At 41.6% G+C, this 19,664-nt stretch overlaps 1 protein-coding gene across 1 annotated transcript in view; it reads left to right on the top strand.

Moving 5' to 3' along the window:
* STK39 (serine/threonine kinase 39) overlaps positions 1-19,664 on the top strand; it is a 322,691-nt gene that overhangs the window by 76,867 nt on the left and 226,160 nt on the right. Inside the window, exons 3-5 of the mRNA XM_027558523.1 lie at positions 11,239-11,347; positions 14,527-14,668; positions 15,895-15,950. Coding sequence (XP_027414324.1) covers positions 11,239-11,347; positions 14,527-14,668; positions 15,895-15,950 — 307 coding nt within the window. The remainder of the gene's footprint in view (positions 1-11,238; positions 11,348-14,526; positions 14,669-15,894; positions 15,951-19,664) is intronic.

Here is a 19,664-nt window from a genome sequence, read left to right on the forward strand (position 1 = left end):
CCATTGGTACTCTTGTTCTAAAAGAGGTAGGAGTTTGCTGTATGTGTGCCATTTGATTTTTTGTAATTAAAAATAACATTTTTCATGATTGAAAGTGACAGTCCAAAAAAATATATTGCTTTTAGAACTTTGTCAATCTTTTCCTTCCATTTCTTGGCTGACATTTGAAATCATTGAAGTTCATAGGTTTTTTTTTCTTGTTTTAAAAAAAAAATTCAGCTACTTACAGTATTGGGTTATTTGTGAATATGGATGAGATTACCCTTCATAATGATGATGATGTTATGGCAGTGCAAGCTGAATGATGACTTTTTGAAGAGTGTTTTCAATTAACCCGGTTACCCTCATATCATTAAGGCGGCGGTCCAACCTTTTTTGGCACTAGGGACCTCTTTTGTGGAAGACAGTTTTTCCATGGACTGGGGAGGTGGGGGGAAGATGGTTTCAGGATGATTCAAGCTCATTACATTTATTGTGTCCTTTATTTCTATTATTATTACATTGGCTCCACCTTAGATATCAGGCATTAGGACACAGAGGTAGGGGACCCCTGATAAAGAATTATTTACATGCTTAGAGGGGCGTTGTTAACATTTTAAAGATATATTTGGTTACCTCTCACATTTGGAAATATACGTTTTATTTGCTGCTATTCATGAATCACATCCCTGGAGGAGGAAATGGCAACCCACTCTAGTATTCTTGCCTGGGGAATCCCATGGACAGAGGAACCTGGCGGGCTGCATCTGCATGGGGTTGCAAAGAGTTGGACACTCCTGAAGTGACTTAGCACATGGGTCATATATTTATTTTTAAGATGAAATTCCAGTGTGGAAATGGTGCTTTGCCACAAATGGAAAATGTAGGAGGTTGATGTTCTCTCAGCATTCTGTTGAAAGAATTGGTGCATGTCAGTGCTTAGCTGGAAAGCAGTGCTTCGCAAACTTGGCTGCACATTAGAATCACCTGGGAGCTTTTGAAAATTTTCATTCCCAGGCTGGGTCCTAAACCAATTTATATCAGTGTCTCTGGGTCTGAGATCCAGGTGTTGGTATTTTTTAAAGGTCCCGAGGCGATTCCACTGTGCATCCAAGGTTGAGAACAACTGCTTTAGAATAAAGTTAGAAATAGCACCTCCTCAGATTTAACTGCATATGATGTTGGAACTTTTCACTTCTCTTCTTTTCACAGCTATTTGTAAGGCCTCCTCAGACAGCCATTTTGCTTTTTTGCATTTCTTTTCCATGGGGATGGTCTTGATCCCTGTCTCCTGTACAATGTCACGAACCTCTGTCCATAGTTCATCAGGCACTCTATCTATCAGATCTAGTCCCTTAAATCTATTTTCACTTCCACTGAATATTCATAAGGGATTTGATTTAGGTCATACCTGAATGGTCTAGTGGTTTTCCCTACTTTCTTCAATTTAAGTCTGAATTTGGCAATAAGGAGCTCATGATCTGAGTCACAGTCAGCTCCTGGTCTTGTTTTTGCTGACTATATAGAGCTTCTCCATCTTTGGCTGCAAGAATATAATCAATCTGATTTCAGTGTTGACCATCTGGTGATGTCCATGTGTAGAGTCTTCTCTTGTGTTGTTGGAAAGGGAGTTTGCTATGACCAGTGTGTTCTCTTGTCAAAACTCTATTAGCCTTTGCCCTGCTTCATGCAAAGGAGAAAAGGAAAGATATAAGCATCTGAATGCAGAATTCCAAAGAATAGCAAGGAGAAATAAGAAAGCCTTCCTCAGCGATCATGCAAAGAAATAGAGGAAAACAACAGAATGGGAAAGACTAGAGATCTCTTCAAGAAAATTAGAGATACCAAGGGAACATTTCATGCAAAGATGGGCTCGATAAAGGACAGAAATGGTAACAGAAGCAGAAGATATTAAGAAGAGGTGGCAAGAATACACAGAGGAACTGTACAAAAAAGATCTTCACAACCAAGATAATCATGATGGTGTGATCACTGACCTAGAGCCAGACATCCTGGAATGTGAAGTCAAGTGGGCCTTAGAAAGCATCACTATGAACAAAGCTAGTGGAGGTGATGGAATTCCAGTTGAGCTATTTCAAATCCTGAAAGATGATGCTGTGAAAGTGCTGCACTTAATATGCCAGCAAATTTGGAAAACTCAGCAGTGGCCACAGGACTGGAAAAAGAAAGACAATGCCAAAGAATGCTCAAACTACCGTACAATTGCACTTATCTCACACGCTAGTAAATTAATGCTCAAAATTCTCCAAGCTAGGCTTCAGCAATACGTGAACCGTGAACTTCGAGATGTTCAAGCTGGTTTTAGGGAAGGCAGAGGAACCACAGATCAAATTGCCAACATCCGCTGGATCATGGAAAAAGGAAGAGAGTTCCAGAAAAACATCTACTTCTGCTTTATTGATTACACCAAAGCCTTTGACTGTGTGGATCACAATAAACTGTGGAAAACTCTGAAAAAGATGGGAATACCAGACCACCTGCCCTGCCTCTTGAGAAACCTATATGCAGGTCAGGAAGCAACAGTTAGAACTGGACATGGAACAACAGACTGGTTCCAAATAGGAAAAGGAGTACGTCAAGGCTGTATATTGTCACCCTGCTTGTTTAACTTCTATGCAGAGTACATCATGAGAGACACTGGGCTGGAAGAAGCACAAGTTGGACTCAAGATTGCCGGGAGAAATATCAATAACCTCAGATATGCAGATGATAGCACCCTTATGGCAGAAAGTGAAGAGGAACTAAAAAGCCTCTTGATGAAAGTGAAAGAGGAGAATGAAAAAGTTGGCTTACAGCTCAACATTCAGAAAACGAAGATCATGGCATCTGGTCCCATCACTTCATGGGAAATATATGGGGAAACAGTGGAAACAGTGTCAAACTTCATTTTTTAGGCTCCAAAATCACTGCAGATGGTGATTGCAGCCATGAAATTAAAAGATGCTTACTCCTTGGAAGGAAAGTTATGACCAACCTAGATAGCATATTCAAAAGCAGAGATATAACTTTGGCAACAAAGGTCCGTCTAGTCAAGGCTATGGTTTTTCCAGTGGTCATGTATGGATGTGAGAGTTGGACTGTGAAGAAAGCTGAGTGCCGAAGAATTGATGCTTTTGAACTGTGGTGTTGGAGAAGACTCCTGCGAGTCCCTTGGACTGCAAGGAGGTCCAAGCAGTCCATTCTGAAGGAGATCAGTCCTGGGTGTTCTTTGGAAGGAATGATGCTAAAGCTGAAACTCCAGTACTTTGGCCACCTCATGCGAAGAGTTGACTCATTGGAAAAGACTCTGATGCTGGAAGGGCTTGGGGGCAGGAGGAGAAGGGGACGACAGAGGATGAGATTGCTGGATGGCATCAATGACGCTATGGACATGAGTTTGGGTGAACTCCGGGAGATGGTGATGGACAGGGAGGCCTGGCGTACTGCTATTCATGGGGTCGCAAAGAGTCAGACACGACTGAGTAACTGAACTGATGTTGGAACTTGGGTGGATTTGATTTCTCAGCTAAGGCTGAATAGAATATTTTGCTACCAACATCAGATACAGAAGAATTTATTTAAGATTTAGCTAAGGTGTGAAATTATGCTAATTTGGTTAAGTATAGTTTAATATTTTGAATTCAGGATCCATTTAAAGCATTTTCTTTCATAAAAGAAATTTCTTTCTTTTTAGTGCTTTGTAAATCATATTGTCTTCAGGATGAAAGAAGCGTGGCTTTACGTTTTCCCTAATTCTTAGTCCTTCAGATTCTTTTTTGTTTCTCTTTGTTCTGAAAGCTTTGCATAAGTATATGTTTAAACATCTTATTCCAAAAGCTTTTGAGGCTGTATTCCAAGATACATGAAATATGATAAGGTGGTATTAATATAAATTAAACTCAGAGTGTAGTAATAAGGGAAAACACAGGTGAGGATGATGTAGAGTTAGGAATGAAGTGAAGAATTCATGGCCCAGTTAGCTGACCACGTGTCACAGGACACTTCTTGAGCCAGCAGCGCACAGAGCACATTTGTTAGGAGATCTTTCTTTGGGAAAGGTGTGTGCTGCTGCCAAGGTCTGTCTCTGTGCCTGAGACTTAGTTGGGAACTTGGGACCTTTGAGATTAGTGATCAGTGTGGGGATGCTCGTTTGGGAAGAACTGAGACGTCGAGAGGGTGACTGCAACATTCATGTTAGATGCTTGACCTTCTGCAAGGAGTTGTGTAGATCTCATTTTGCTTATTTCACTACAGTCCTATGTAGATGGTATTTTTTTAAAGCATCTTAAAAAAACATGGAGTATAATTGCTTTACAATATTGTGTTAGTTTCTGCTGTACAATGGAGTGAATCAGCTACATGTATACATATATCCCCTCCCTCTTGGACCTCCCTTCCCCCCAACCAATTCCACCCCTCTAAGTCATCACAGAGCACTGAGCTGAGCTTCCTGTGCTTTATAGCGGGTTTCCAATGGCATCATCAAGCTCATTTTACAGAAAAGGATACTGAGTCTCAAAGAGACTGGGTGACCTGTCCAGGTAACCAGTCTGTGGTCCATGGCAAAGCCAAGCTTCCAAGCCAGCTGTGACTTAGCATGCGGCCCTTCTTCAGTGGCTCCTGCTGGCTTACATCCCTGTTAATCACGCTTCCTGCTTATTCTCAGTAACAGTAATAGGAGACAAAAATTTGGGGGGGAGGTAGGACAAAGTCCATATAGCAGTATTAGAAAATCGCTCTGCTGCTGCTAAGTCACTTCAGTCGTGTCCGACTCTGTTTGACCCCATAGACGGCAGCCCACCAGGCTGCCCCGTCCCTGGGATTCTCCAGGCAAGAACACTGGAGTGGGTTGCCATTTCCTTCCCCAATGCATGAAAGTGAAAAGTAAAAGTGAAGTCGCTCAGTCGTGTCTGACCCTTAGCGACCCCATGGACTGCAGCCTTCCAGGCTCCTCCATCCATGGGATTTTCCAGGCAAGAGTACTGGAGTGGGGTGCCATTGCCTTCTCTGGAAAGTCGCTCATAAATATTTAAATATTTTGTTGTTCAGTTGCTTAGTTGTGTCCAACTCTTTGTGACCCCATAGACTGCAGCACACCGGGTTTACCTGTCCTTCACCATCTCTCAGAGCTTGCTCAAACTCATGTTCACTGAGTTGGTGATGCCATCCAACCATCTCATCCTCTGTTGCCCTCTTCTCCTCCTTTGTTTCATGTAACAGGCACATGTCATGCCCTGTTTTGGCAAATTCGTCCAGGTTGGCCCAGCCGCAGTATGTGGGTGTCCCTCTTTGATCTGCCTGCCTCCCACATCACTCCCAGCAGAGATGCTGCTGTGACTGCCACTTTGGTGTTAGCAGATGGAAAGGCCTTTTACTCAATAACCCATTTTAGGTTGGCTTTCCCAGTCTTGAGAGAGATCACTTGTGCTGCAAGAGCAGATCCAACCACAAGGAAGCTTAAATATTGTGCCGTAGCTTGGTTTGGCACTTGATGTATCTGAGTCTGATTTCACGGTTCTGTCAAGGGAGCCACTGAATTGTGCGTGCTCAGTCACTCAGTCGTGTCCGACACTTTGCGACCCCATGGACTGTAGCCCTCCAGGCTCCTCTGTCCGTGGGGATTCTCCAGGCAAGAACACTGGAGTGTGTTGCCACGCCCATGTCAATCTACCCAACCCAGGGATTGAACCCAGATCCTCCCGCATTGCGGGTGGATTCTTTACCACCTGAGCCTCCAGGGCAGCCCATGAATACTGGAGTGGGTATCCTATCTCTTCTCCAGGGAATCTTCCCATCCCAGGAATCGACCTGGGGTCTCCTACATTGCAGGTGGATTCTTTATCAGCTGAGCTGGTTTTAGCTGATGTGTTGCCTGGATTTCAGAGGTCTGTGAATTCTTCCAGTTTGACCTCATGCTTTTTTCTCCCTTTGAAGTTTTTACCCTTTCCTGTGGCTGTGAAATTCAAACCCTTTAATCCCAGAGTCTCTGATTTCCAGCTTTGCCTCCTGCCTGTTCTACAAGGTCTCAGTCACCCTGGCAGCACCACCGGCTGGCTCTTCTCCATTTCCAGCCCCTGGGCCTTGGTTGCAACCACTTGTCTGTGCTCCTTCCTTTCACATCCCCTCCACCCAATGGCCTGTCTGCCTGCCTTCCACCACTTTGTCATTGCAAGTCTGGTTTCTGGACCTGCAGCATCAGCAGCAGTTAGAAGCCTCAGGCCCCGCCCCAGACCTACTGGATCTGAATCTGCATTTTCACAGGGTTCTCAGATGATCTGTGTGCACATTCAGATTTGAGAAGTGCTGCTCTAAGTCACACGTCTTCCATGGATTGTGTCCTAAATAAGGGGATAGAAATGAACCCAGTCATTCTGTGGGAAGAATTGGATGAAAAGGTGCTTTTGTTTTTTCCATCCATTTATTCAACTGTGGGCAATACTTTGATCACTTCTAGGGATAGGAATGGAGAAGGCAATGGCACCCCACTCCAGTACTCTTGCCTGGAAAATCCCATGGATGGAGGAGCCTGGTAGGCTGCAGTCCATGGGGTCGCTAAGAGTCAGACACGACTGAGCAACTTCACTTTCACTTTTCACTTTCATGCATTGGAGAAGGAAATGGCAACCCACTCCAGTGTTCTTGCCTGGAGAATCCCAGGGACGGGGCAGCCTGGTGGGCTGCCGTCTATGGGGTCGCACAGAGTTGGACACGACTGAAGCGACTTAGCAGCAGCAGCAGGGATAGGAAGAAATGCGTATGTTTGGGGATAAATGGCTTTACCTACCCATATGGTAAAGTTAAGGCATTGGGAAAAGCTTGGATAATTAGTTGACAGACTGTTCCAACAATGAAGGATTCAAATAACAACCATCATCACTGTGTTGAAAGTTCTGTGGAAAAAATATTTGAATCAATAAATAAGTTATATTTTTCAAATTGATAAAAAAAGTTTATACAATTGTTTTGGTCTGTCTGGGACTCTAGAACAAAGATGCCATAGACCAGGTGGCTTATAAACAAAGAAACTTGTTTCTCACTGTTCTGGAGCCTGGCAGTCTGAAATCAGGGTGCCAGCATCACTGGGTGGGTGCCCTCTCCCAGTCCACAGATTTCTCTGCTGTCTCATGTTGAGGAGGCAGTGAGCTGGTTCTCTGGGGTCTGTTTGATAAGGGCACTAATCTCATTCATGAAGGCTCCACCCTCAGGATTTAATCACCTCCCAACAGCCTCACTTCCCAGTACCATCCACTTATGAATGTTTCAGGGATGCAAGCATTCAGACCATAGCAAAATTATAAATACAGTTGACCCCTGAACAATGCAGATTTGAAATGTGGAGGTCCCTTTATACTCAATTTTTTTTCAGTTTAAATACTGTAGCACTACACGATTATGGTTTGTTGAATCCAAGGACACTGAGGAAACAAATCTTGGATACCTAGGGAGGATTTTCGACTGTATGGAGGGTTGGTGCTTCTAATCCCCGTGTTGTTCAAGGGGTGCTTGTGTAAAAATTTTGTATCTCTCTAAAGGCAGCTAGACAACAAGTTTACGTATAAACTAAATTAAGGATTGGATAGGCTGCATAACACCTATTTTTAACTTTTTAAAAGTGCATTTCTACCCCGTGGTGGAAATATTACTTAATATGGGGTTCAGTGAAAGTACAGGTCATTTCCCAAGGGAGAGTGACCAGTGTTTTTCCTTAAGGCAAGTTTCATCATGTCTTTACACATTAGCCGCTCCACTGCATGGAAAGGCTGTGCAGTAAAATGGGTGGTGTGGGAGTGGGGGTACGGAGCCCTAGCCAAGTGATGCAGAGGGCAGCGAGATGATGAGTAGCCAGACCGATGCCAGTCCTGCCTCTTCTCAGAGCCCACCTCTTGGACCCACCCTGACTCTGCCCCTGCAGGTCTGTTAGCAGCAGCAGCATCTGTGTCTCTTCTTTCTTTTCTTTAAAAGTCCTCAGGACTTTTAAATACCTGGCTGGTAATTTTAAGGCCCTGAATTTTGAAGGAATAGAATTTGGTAAGTTATATCCATATACTATCTAAAATAGTTTCTCCATAGGTTACTTACAAGAGTCCCCTCCTACCCCCGGGTCTCCCTTTCTCACATACACACCCACACAGTTGTTCACTGCTGTATCAGAGAACTTGATCCCCAGGTAGGGAGTGATACTGGCCATCTAAATACAAAGGTCTTAAAAGTGTTTTTCCAGGCTCTGACCCACTTTGCTTCCATGCAAAAGCATTTCCTTTCATAAGAGCACCAGTGGTTGACTATATGCTTTAATGATTTAAAAGTTTGGTGTTCGAAAACTAGAAAGGCATTCATTTACATTGGATATAAAACTGAGAATGTAGAACACCCATACTTTGAAGAAACATCGTTCTCATTTCTGTGAACCACAGGGGCATCTGTTTAAACTGGACCCTACCTGGAGCTGCAGGCCTTCAAAGTGGGCCATGCCCACAGGAGCAGATGCTGGCCACCTGAAATAGGGGTGCTGGGCAACGTTCCAGTTCTCCTTCAGAACGTCTGACGGTATCGAAACCTAACACTCGAAACAGATGGAAACTAGAGCTCAGGTTTTAGATCTTCTTCAAAGGACAAAAGGTGCAGAATCGAAAAGTGTTAGATTTAGAAAACCTGTGATCAGTTAAATGGATTAGGAAAATGATGGGAAAGTGTTACTGTATAATGAAAGGAAAACAGATGATGGGTGATTTTTTTTTTTTTTTAAATAGGAAAAATAGTTTTTTTTTTTTTTTACATGGATGAATTAAGTTCTTTTATTTTTTATTTTTTTATTTTTATTCCTTTATTTCTCATGTGTTCCCCATCCTGAACCCTCCTCCCTCCTCCCTCCCTATACCATCCCTCTGGGTCGTCCCAGTGCACCAGCCCCAAAGCATCCAGCATCGTGCATTGAACCTGGACTGGCAACTCGTTTCTTACATGACATTTCACATGTTTCAATGCCATTCTCCCAAATCTTCCCACCCTCTCCCTCTCCCACAGAGTCCATAAGCCTGTTCTATACATCAGTGTCTCTTTTGCTATCTCGTATACAGGGTTATTGTTACCATCTTTCTAAATTCCATATATATGCGTTAGTATACTGTATTGGTGTTTTTCCTTCTGGCTTACTTCACTCTGTATAATAGGCTCCAGTTTCATCCACCTCATTAGAACTGATTCAAATGTATTCTTTTTAATGGCTGAGTAATACTCCATTGTGTATATGTACCACAGCTTTCTTATCCATTCATCTGCTGATGGACATCTAGGTTGCTTCCATGTCCTGGCTATTATAAACAGTGCTGCGATGAACATTGGGGTACACGTGTCTCTTTCCCTTCTGGTTTCCTCAGTGTGTATGCCCAGCAGTGGGATTGCTGGATCATAAGGCAGTTCTATTTCCAGTTTTTTAAGGCATCTCCACACTGTTCTCCATAGTGGCTGTACTAGTTTGCATTCCCACCAACAGTGTAAGAGGGTTCCCTTTTCTCCACACCCTCTCCAGCATTTATTATTTGTAGACTTTTGGATCACAGCCATTCTGACTGGTGTGAAATGGTATCTCATAGTGGTTTTGATTTGCATTTCTCTGATAATGAGTGATGTTGAGCATCTTTTCATTTGTTTGTTAGCCATCTGTATGTCTTCTTTGGAGAAATGTCTATTTAGATCTTTGGCCCATTTTTTGATTGGGTCATTTATTTTGCTGGAGTTGAGCTGTAGGAGTTGCTTGTATATTTTTGAGATTAGTTGTTTGTCGGTTGCTTCATTTGCTATTATTTTCTCCCATTCTGAAGGCTTTCTTTTCACCTTGCTAATAGTTTCCTTTGATGTGCAGAAGCTTTTAAGTTTAATTAGGTCCCATTTGTTTATTTTTGCTTTTATTTCCAATATTCTGGGAGGTGGGTCATAGAGGATCCTGCTGTGATGTATGTCAGAGAGTGTTTTGCCTATGTTCTCCTCTAGGAGTTTTATAGTTTTATATAGTTTTATATGACTTTTTTTTCTTACGAGTTTATCCATGATAAAAAGCATTTAAAAAAACATGTATTGAGACATATGTATGTGTTACATGTCATGATATTTAGGCCAAGTTAATTGACACGTAGGGTTGTCTTAGTAATTTGAGGATTAAAATAATACTGGATATATAAAGGTAATGTATAGGTGCACAAATATACTTTTTATGTCATCATGAATACACAATCATATAAGTGAGGTTTCTGTGATGACTTAGGTTATTCTGGTGGCTTTTGGTCAGCACCTTGAAATTGAGTTATGCTGGTTTGGTACCTTTGATTGAGGGTCAGCATTTGACTTACGGTTTTTATAGGCATCACCTGACCTGGCCATAACAAAACAGCAAACCAAAACCAATATGAACTTGAGTACTGCAGAAAAATGTGTCTTACAGAAGTTGCTCATTTGTTTGATTTCAGAGCTTCGTGATTTTGTCTCTTGATAAAACTTTTTCTTCTGCAGCAGTGTTTTCTAAGCCCTGACCCACAAAGCATTATTTTCCTGCATTGTTAATATGGATTCAACTATGACAGCTTATCTACCGCAGGACTTCTCAGAGCCTTTGACAGAACTAATGTAGCCTGTGATGCTTTTAAAGTGAGATATAGTATCTGATGTTTCCCAAGCTTATTTCATTTTACCAGCTGCGTCTCCCACCACTACTGTCTCCCATGGAAGATAATGTGGAAGATGATGCTCTAGCATTTTTATATGTAGTTTTTCATTTACCGTCTTAGCAGACCTGAGAAACAGAAGCAACTCTGTTGTCCCTTTTTGGATGAGGGAGGCTCTAAGAACCACTGGAGCTCAGGTTGGCACCTAGACTTAGGTGTCCTAGTAGCTCACCCATCTTTTGTCTCTGTTGATGCTTTCAGTTCAGGTCAGAGACACTTGTCACGTATGGCAGGCAGGGGAGGAGGGTTATGTGGGCTGCGTGCTGATCTGATGTTTCTCTGTCCCTCGGATGGTCCACAGGGCTCTGTGGTCTCCTAATTCTAGGGAGGCTTCCCTAATTCTAGCAAGTGGATGATGCGATTGAGGGAGTTAATTCTCATGTGGTTTATATAAAGTAATGGTCTAGGCAGCCCCACCCCCTCACCCTCGCCCAGGTGTGCTGTAAGTAGGAACGTTACCTGAATACTCAACCGGGTTCACTTGTTTTTACTTCCCGGGTTTCACCCGATGGTACTATGTCATGTTTTGCTCTTTTTATAGAAAGAAATTCAAGCCATGAGTCAGTGCAGCCATCCCAACGTAGTGACCTATTACACCTCTTTTGTGGTAAAAGACGAACTTTGGCTGGTCATGAAATTACTAAGTGGAGGTAAGTGGGTTTTTTCATTATTTGCTTGTTTTTTTCTTTTTTTTCCTTTTGTGTGAGTCAGTATATTGAATAAGATTTCAGATTTGATCCCCTTCCTCCTGTATTTAAAAGTTTTCTTGGTTCATTATTTGCCTAGAGAGTAAAGTCTGGATTGCTTCATGTTCATATTCAAAGCCTTCCATAATTCAGCGTAACTCCTGGACTATCTGTGTCCTCTTCTACCTCAGCCTTCTTGGCGTGGGTGAGACTTCCCAAAAGTCTTCTGCTGTCTGAGGTCTCTATGCTGCTCCTCAGCCCTGGATGTCAGTCTGTCCTTCTCCATGTGCTCATGTCCTGCAAGATCTCATCATCTTTGTCTCTTCAGAAAAGTTAACCAGGCCTTTCTCTTTTAAAGCATTCATTTTTAACATTATTCAAATCTTTCACACCTTGTAAGATAACAAGTTATTTCACTGCTGTTTGTTAAAAGGTCTGTGCTGATGGAAATGTGTGCTGTGCTCTCCAGTTTCTTCTGGTGGATCGAGTATTTGACATGTGGCTAGTGTTACTGAGGGACTGAATTTCTATTCAATTTTAATCAACTTTATTTAAATAACCTCAGGTGGCCAGTGGCTACGGTATTGGACAGGGTATTTTCAGATTGTGGGTTTCATGAAGGAACACGTGGGAAAGGAAAGGGAACTTTATCTTTCCAGCCTCAGATCACGGAAGTTAAAAAAGCCACAGACAAGAGTCAGACATGACTGAGCGACTGAACTGAATGTAATTTGTAAGACACTTTCCCATGCCCATATTTTTTTTTTTCCCTTTCATCTTCTAGCCTCACTCTTTGATAGGGAAGGATCATCATCACGGTTAGTTTCCTTGAATGCTTTCTCCATGGTTAGATCCCTTGCAAGGTGATTTATTGCCTTATTTCATGTAATCCGGGCAACACCCTCGAATGGCAGGTGTCATCATCCACATTTTTCAGAAAGTACACAAGAGCCCAAGAGAATTAGACAGCTTGCCCAAGGTCACACACGTCAAAAGTGTTGACGCTGGGAGCTGTGGACCTACAAGCCACACTGCCCTAAAAGTATCATCACCTTCATTGTACAGAGCTGAAAACTGGAGCTGAGAAAGCGCAAGCATACCCAACACCCAGCATCCCTTCCTCCCTGTATATCTGTCTTTCTGAGATATGAAGTATATTACGAGCAGGGGAGAATGTAGGGTAGTGTCTGGATGCAGTGAGAACGGACAGAGTGGGGCTGATACTGTGGAGGCCACTTTTATTTGCAAGCCCAGTTCAGCTAAGGCTGAATCAGGGAAACATCTCAATTTTTATTTTTTTTAAGAAGAAACTGTCTTGGATCCAGCAAGGCCCTGCCATGAGATGAGGAAGGCATTGTAATTGCCTCGGGTTTGCTTGTGTAAGTCTCGGTAGGGAGCCCAGGAGAACTTAGTTCGGTTCTGTTCCCAGTCTTGTCAATCCTGTTAGTCATTGTTTCCTCGAGTGCCGACTCTGGTTTTTAATTAAAAAGGAAAGGAGGAAAAGGAAGCCCTTGGAGCTGACTGCAGTGTTGAGCCTCAGGACTGCGTCTTGGTTCTGCTGAGGGTGGTGCTTTATCAATGATGACCTTAACCAGGTCTCTTCCTGTGGCGTCCACTAACGAAGGAAACAAGAAATTCTGGTAACCTGGGACCTTGCAGGTTTTACTTCCTCTCTTTATTTTTAATCCCAATTACTTTTTGTAAGCTTGAAAGTATCCCCTGTGCCCTTCCTTGTGGACTGGATAGAAAATTTCATTGTCTTTTTAAAGGAATTAAATTTAGCCTTCCCAGGCTTTAGGTAAGAGGAACAAGTTTTAAACAGGTTTCCACAGGTAAAGGGAATGTATGCAGACATGGCCCACTTTTCTTTCAGTAGTCCAGAAATGCATGGGTGTGTGCGTGCTAAGTCCCTTCACTCATGTCTGCCTCTTTGCAACCCCGTGAACTGTAGCCCACCAGGCTCCTCTGTCCAAGGGATTCTCCAGGCAAGAGTACTGGAGTGGGTTGCTGTGCCCTCCTCCAGGGGATCTTCCCAACCCAGGGATCGAATCAGAGTTTCTTATGTCTCCTGCATTGGCAGGTCTGTTCTTTACCAATAGTGCCACCTGGGAAGCCCCAGAAATGCATCCATGCCTGGTATGATATATCCCTATAAGATTAAAAAATAAAATGTTTTTGGAAATGTTATTTCTAAATAATCCAAAAATCCAAGAGTCAGCCAATAAAGAGATATTTTGTTTCTCTCAGTGGGGGGGTGGGGGGGGGGTGGGGAGGGGGGAGGGGAAGAACTCTGCATTTGTTTTCTTCTATACTGTTTTATCACATCAGATCTCTTAATGAAGGGCAGGTGGCTAGTCTGCTGTAGTAATACCTGATGGGGAAACTCAATCCTCCTAGTTAATCAGAGAGAGCTTGGAGCCAAACTCAGGTCCTGAGGTGAGCTATTTGGTAACTCTTCAGAAATGTTGAACCCCCAGGTAATTATGGCTCTTAAAATGCCCAGGAGGTTTAGAATATTAATTCACATGTGTTGAAATATGAATTCAGAGTGCCAAGGATACTAATCTGTGTATAGTAACAAAGTAGTGTGCATTCATTTCTTTATTATTAAACTCAGTGCATCAGTGTCAAGTAAATGGAATAAAGATTGCCTAGCGTCACAGAAAGAAGTCTTCTCGTCACAAGCAGGGGTCTCTAGAAGCAGTGTACTTTCTTCTCGCTTCTGCTACCTGTGTCTTAGGGGTTACAGAAGAACTGTGCTCCTTTCTCTCAGCAGTTCCCTGCTGTCTTTTCCCCTGGCTTCCTGTTCCTTTCTTTTTCTGTGTAGACATCCTGAACCTCCTTTTAATCTGTAACCAATTGCATGTCTTGGGGAAAGGGACTAACTGCAGTGGTCATGCACAGGCTTCTGCTTCTTGACCCAGAACCCCTCTCATTAAGTTCAGCAGGTTGTGGGCTTGCAGACTTGGATTTAATGTTTTTCTGGCCATGGGCTGCCATGCAGCTGTTTGTATGCCTTGGGAATATTTGTGCTAAATAAACAACAACAAAAAAATATTTAGTTTTTTAAGTAGGGAGCCCTGTTCTGGAAAGATCGTGAAGGTGCTTATACAATTGTTTAATTCTTCTGTCTGTCCACTTAGGTTCAATGTTGGATATCATAAAATACATCGTCAATCGAGGAGAACACAAGAACGGGGTTCTGGAAGAGGCAATAATAGCAACAATTCTTAAAGAAGTTTTGGAAGGCTTAGACTATCTACACAGAAATGGTCAGATTCACAGGTATGGCTTCTGCAGAGGTGTTTCAATTCAGCTGTCCATAGCTTCAGTCCTAGTTAGTAGAGAATGTTAAGGAAACACACCTCACAGTTAAGTATTGATATGTGTCTAACTTGCATGTGTATGCTCAGTCGTTAAGTTGTGACTGTCTCTTGGCAACCCCATGGACTGAAGCCCACAAGCCTCCCCTATCCATATGATTTTCAAGGCAAGAGTACTGGAGTGAGTTGCCATTACCTTCTCCAGGGGATCTTCCCAACCCAGGGGTTGAACCCATGCTTGCTGAGTCTCCGATTCTTTACCACTGAGCCACCTAGGAAGCCTCATTTCTAACTTAGGTCGGCATCTCTAGCTTTATAACGCAGGCAAGAGTGTTCCAAACATGTAATATGTTAATTATTTTTGACATGGTGGTGGGAGAGGAGGAGAGGCACTAATTTCATCTCTTCTGTGACATACAGTGCTAATTCTTTACACAGCGAAATAGCATAGAATGCGAGCACTTGATGTTTCAAATGGGTTAGTGTTACTTGGGCTCTTAGAAATAGTTGCAAGTAAACCACCATTAACCATAATACTAATATTTGTAATTCCCCGGCCCTGAACCATGAGTGAACTATATGGTTTATGATATTTACTATGTCTTTTAATGATTAGAAAAATATTACTTTAGAAATCAAACTTGTAAATTGTCATTTTTCTTAAGTGTTAAGGCTACTGAGCACAACTTTTATATAGTGAAGAAATATAGACTATTATAATTAGTATTTGTAATCAGGATCTCCCCAGAGAAGAGACTGATCAAATCCATTGTCTAAGAGTCTTATGTGTTTGATTTGAAATTGTACCACAGACAAATTTAAGTTGAAGTAAAGCAGTTTTACATAGACTGGGCTTTAATTCTTGATAAAATGATAGTATTGTGAGTATGTGGACAGTCTCTAATTCTGTAACATAAAGTATCTACTCACTGTTTTAATTAAATCTGGATAATAGTATCACAAAAACTAAGTGTTATAATATAAAACCCTAACCATCCTTCAGGAGCAAACTATAAAATCACAGTGTGCCCTTGTAACTTTTTAAATTTGTTTTACAAATATTATATTTGTAAAATAATAATTATGTCAAACAGCTAAATTATATGATATGTTTTAAAATCTCCCTGAGTGAATTAATGCAATATATTGTCTGTACTCTAGCATTAAATTCTGTCTTTTTCCTAATAGGGATTTGAAAGCTGGTAATATTCTTCTGGGTGAAGATGGTTCAGTACAAATAGCAGGTAAAGCTGACAAAGATAAAGCATTCTCTGCTTGTTTATGGACGTGTTACAACTTCAAAGAATGTAGAGTCCTTCCTAAGAAATGAATAATGCATGTAGTCTTTTTTCTTTTTTAACTTGATGTATAGTTGATGTATAATATTATGTAAGTTGCAGACATACAGTGTAGTGCTCCACAGTTTTAAAAGTTAGTATTCCATTTGTAGTTATTATAAAATTCTGGCTACATTCCCTGTGTTGGATAGATGTCCTTGTAGCTTGTTTTGTGCATGGTGGTTTGTGCCTCTTACACCGCCCCTCCCTACTTCCCTCTCCTTATTGGTAACCACTAGTTTGCTCTCTCTGTAAGTCTGCTTCTCTTCAGTTATATTCACTAGCTTGTTTTATTTTTTAGATTCTGCATACAAGTGATACCATACAGATGTTGTCTTTCTCTGACTTACTTCCCGTTTATTGTAATGCCCTCCGGGTCCACCCATGTTGTTAAAAATGGCAACATTCTTTCATTCTTTTGAGTGGCTGAGTAGAATTCCATTGTAGGTACCCCAGTATTTGGGCTGCCTTATTATTGAATGTTTGGATCTGAGGTATAACATGTTTTCCTATTGTTTTGATAGATCTTTGTTAGATCTTCCTATAAATTGCTGTTTTAGAACACAGCCTTTTAATAAAGGACAATTTTAATTTTATTTTCTACCTTCCAGATTGAATAATGGTGATATTTATATAAATGCAAGAAGCACTTTGGGAAGTTTTTTTGAATGAGTTTGAAAGTTTAAAACACCGTACACATTAATTTTAAGCCCTTTATTTCTCAAGCGATGGCTGAAAGATTTGTGAATTCTTGAAACCTAGGGCTTAATTTACTCTCAAATTTGACCCTTCATTTCGATTCTTGACAGTTGATGGGGCCTGGCAGTGTAGTAAAGATCAAATGAGAGCATTGACAGGAGCCTTCTCCATGCAGAACCTCTCATTTTGTTAATGCTCCTAGAATAACTTGAAAGGCCTGGGATAAAATGTAGCCATGTGCATATCCACTCTTGTTTTATCCCCCTTCTGTGAAGGGCTGTCTCAGCAATCCTCTCAACCAGCAGCACTTTGGGCATTTTTGGCTCCACAGTCCCCTCTCTGTACTAGACTGTCTGTGTCATTACAGGATGTTCAGCCTTCTGGCTTCCAGGCATGACATGTCACTAGCAGCACATCCTAGCAATATCCGTGGTGACAATCAGTCACCGATCTGGCTTGTGTTATTGAAAAAATGTTGAAAACATTTAGTTAGTCTGATCTGCTTCTATTTGAGTTGGATGGGAAGAGTCTTACCTTCTAGGATAGGTTTAAAGTCTTTGCATATCTAGTTATTAGAATGAAATTGATGGCAGTCCTTGGTACCACTCTTGTTTCTAGACAGATCTGAGGATCTAGGGATATTATTCGAAATGTGAGAGGTCAGCAGAAAACACACACACCCCCAACACAAAGGATGAGCATTGAGTCATCTCTTTGATTCATTGTGCCCCTTCTCTGGGTACCAGAGGACCAGTCAGGTGATGTCCCAGCTATATAGTGAGCACGATGCTGACCTTAGGCTCTGCGTTTAGTTAGATACACTTACAGAGACTATTACCAAGTTTTTTTTGTTTTTTTTTTAAAGAAAGATGTTTTGAAAATATAAAAGGGAAACTGTGGATTTGTTTGAGATCAGATGTTTCTTCCTTAGGGAAGTAATAATGGCGATGTTATCTTTTATTAGTCTTCTCTTTTGAAAAGATTAATTTAGTCGAGTTTAAGACCACCGGGAAGGCACGCAGTGTGTCAGTCAAGCACAAAGGCTTTGGAATCAAGCAGGCCTGATTTAATACCACTGTACAACCTGGGGCAAATCACAGCATCTCTAAGCCTCAGTTTCCACATCTGTGAGACCATGATGATATTGCCTGTCATTCTCAAAGACAGGGACTTCCTGTGCAGCTACTAAATGGTAGGATTCAAGCCCCTATAAGTGCAATACAGTAGGTTTTGGAAAGTTACAGAGTATTCTAGGTGTCTCCACCCAGAGATGTCAGTTTGCAAAAGGGGGAGGTATTTGTGTATAAACATTTTTTGTTAAGTTGTCTAAAAAGATCCTGGAAGAAAGGACCTTAATCTTTAAGACTCCAGTGAATTGATAAGAATTTTTAATTTAAAAGAAATACACACATTTATATATCATTTTGTACTCATGATTTTGTATTTTCTGTTTTAAAGAGGATCTTTCAAATTGTCTAAACTTTATGCCCCGTGAAACCTGGATCCACCCCTGCTTACTGTTTTGGCAGTAAGTAAATAAATGTGAGAAATGGTTAGTGTGACTCTCAAAATGGGCAATCGACAGTAAAAAGACAGTATAGGCTTATTTATTGTGGTAGCAAAAGATTAGGAACAGCTGAGGTGTCCTGGTTAAGTAGGTTTATGGTATATCTATACTATGGAAGACCCACCGATGGAGAATAAGAAGTTCTCTGTACACCAGTGGGGGAAAATCACTGGGTTACGTGGTTAAGTTAACACAAGGTGAAATACTATGTATATAATATGCCACCTTTTGTGAAAGAAATAGAAATAAGAATATCTCTGTATATTTGTGCAAAGAAGTATTAGAAGTATAATGGCAGTGGGGGTGGTAGAGTATATACCTTTTAAAACATTCTGAATTTTGAACCATGTCAATATATGACCTAGTAAAACAAATGAAAGGACTCCACAAACTTAATTAACTGTCAATAAATCAAAGCCATTTTAGAAGCCATTGTGAAAGTTATCAAACGTATCCCAAAGTTGAGAAGAGTAGGAAGAATCCTCTGGTATGCATCACCTGGCTTCAGTACTCAGCAGTCTTTGGCCGGTTCTCAATTCATCTCTCATTCCCCTCCCTGCTTTGGAGACTCTTATCATTATTGATGCTGACTTTTGTTCTTGAGCCAAGTCAGTGGTTTCTATATGCACATCTTGTCCTTCCTTTAGAGAGTGGCCTTTATCCCACAGGCTAGGGGCATTATGAAGAAAAGACTTCAACTAAACAACTGAAAAAAATGTGTGAACAAAAGCTTCGAACCTTCCAGCATCAGATAGTCTAGTTGTTAAGAAGAGGATCTCTGAGATCAGCTGGCTTGGTTGAGGGCTTGCCTAGTAGCTCAGCTGGTAAAGAATCTGCCTGCAATGCAGGAGACCTGGGTGTAATTTCTGGGTTGGGAAGATCCCCTGGGGAAGGACTAGGCTACCCACTTCAGTATTCTTGGGCTTCCCTAGTGGCCCAGACAGTAAAGAATCTGCCTGCAATGTGTGAGACATGGGTTTAATCCCTGGGTTGGGAAGATCCTCTTGAGAAGGGAATGGCTACCCACTCCACTATTCTTGCCTGGAGAATTCCATGGACAGAGGAGCCTGGCAAGCTACAGTCCATGGGGTCACAAAGAGTCGGACATGACTGAGGAACTTGCACTTGGTTGAAATTCCCACGTCAATTCTCAAGCTCTGGGACCTTGGTCAATTCTCATGCTCAACATCTTAAAGACTCAGTTTCTTTAAAGGGAGATACAGGTATAAGCCACTTCATCTTTTTTTTTTTAAAACAAGTTCATTTTCTAGACTTTTAAAATTTTATATATATGTATTTATGTATTGGCTTGGTGGGTCTTCACTGCTGCAAGGGCTTTTCTCTAGTTGCAGAGA

This window comes from Bos indicus x Bos taurus, chromosome 2, assembly GCF_003369695.1.
Source record: "Bos indicus x Bos taurus breed Angus x Brahman F1 hybrid chromosome 2, Bos_hybrid_MaternalHap_v2.0, whole genome shotgun sequence".
Taxonomy (NCBI): domain Eukaryota; kingdom Metazoa; phylum Chordata; class Mammalia; order Artiodactyla; family Bovidae; genus Bos; species Bos indicus x Bos taurus.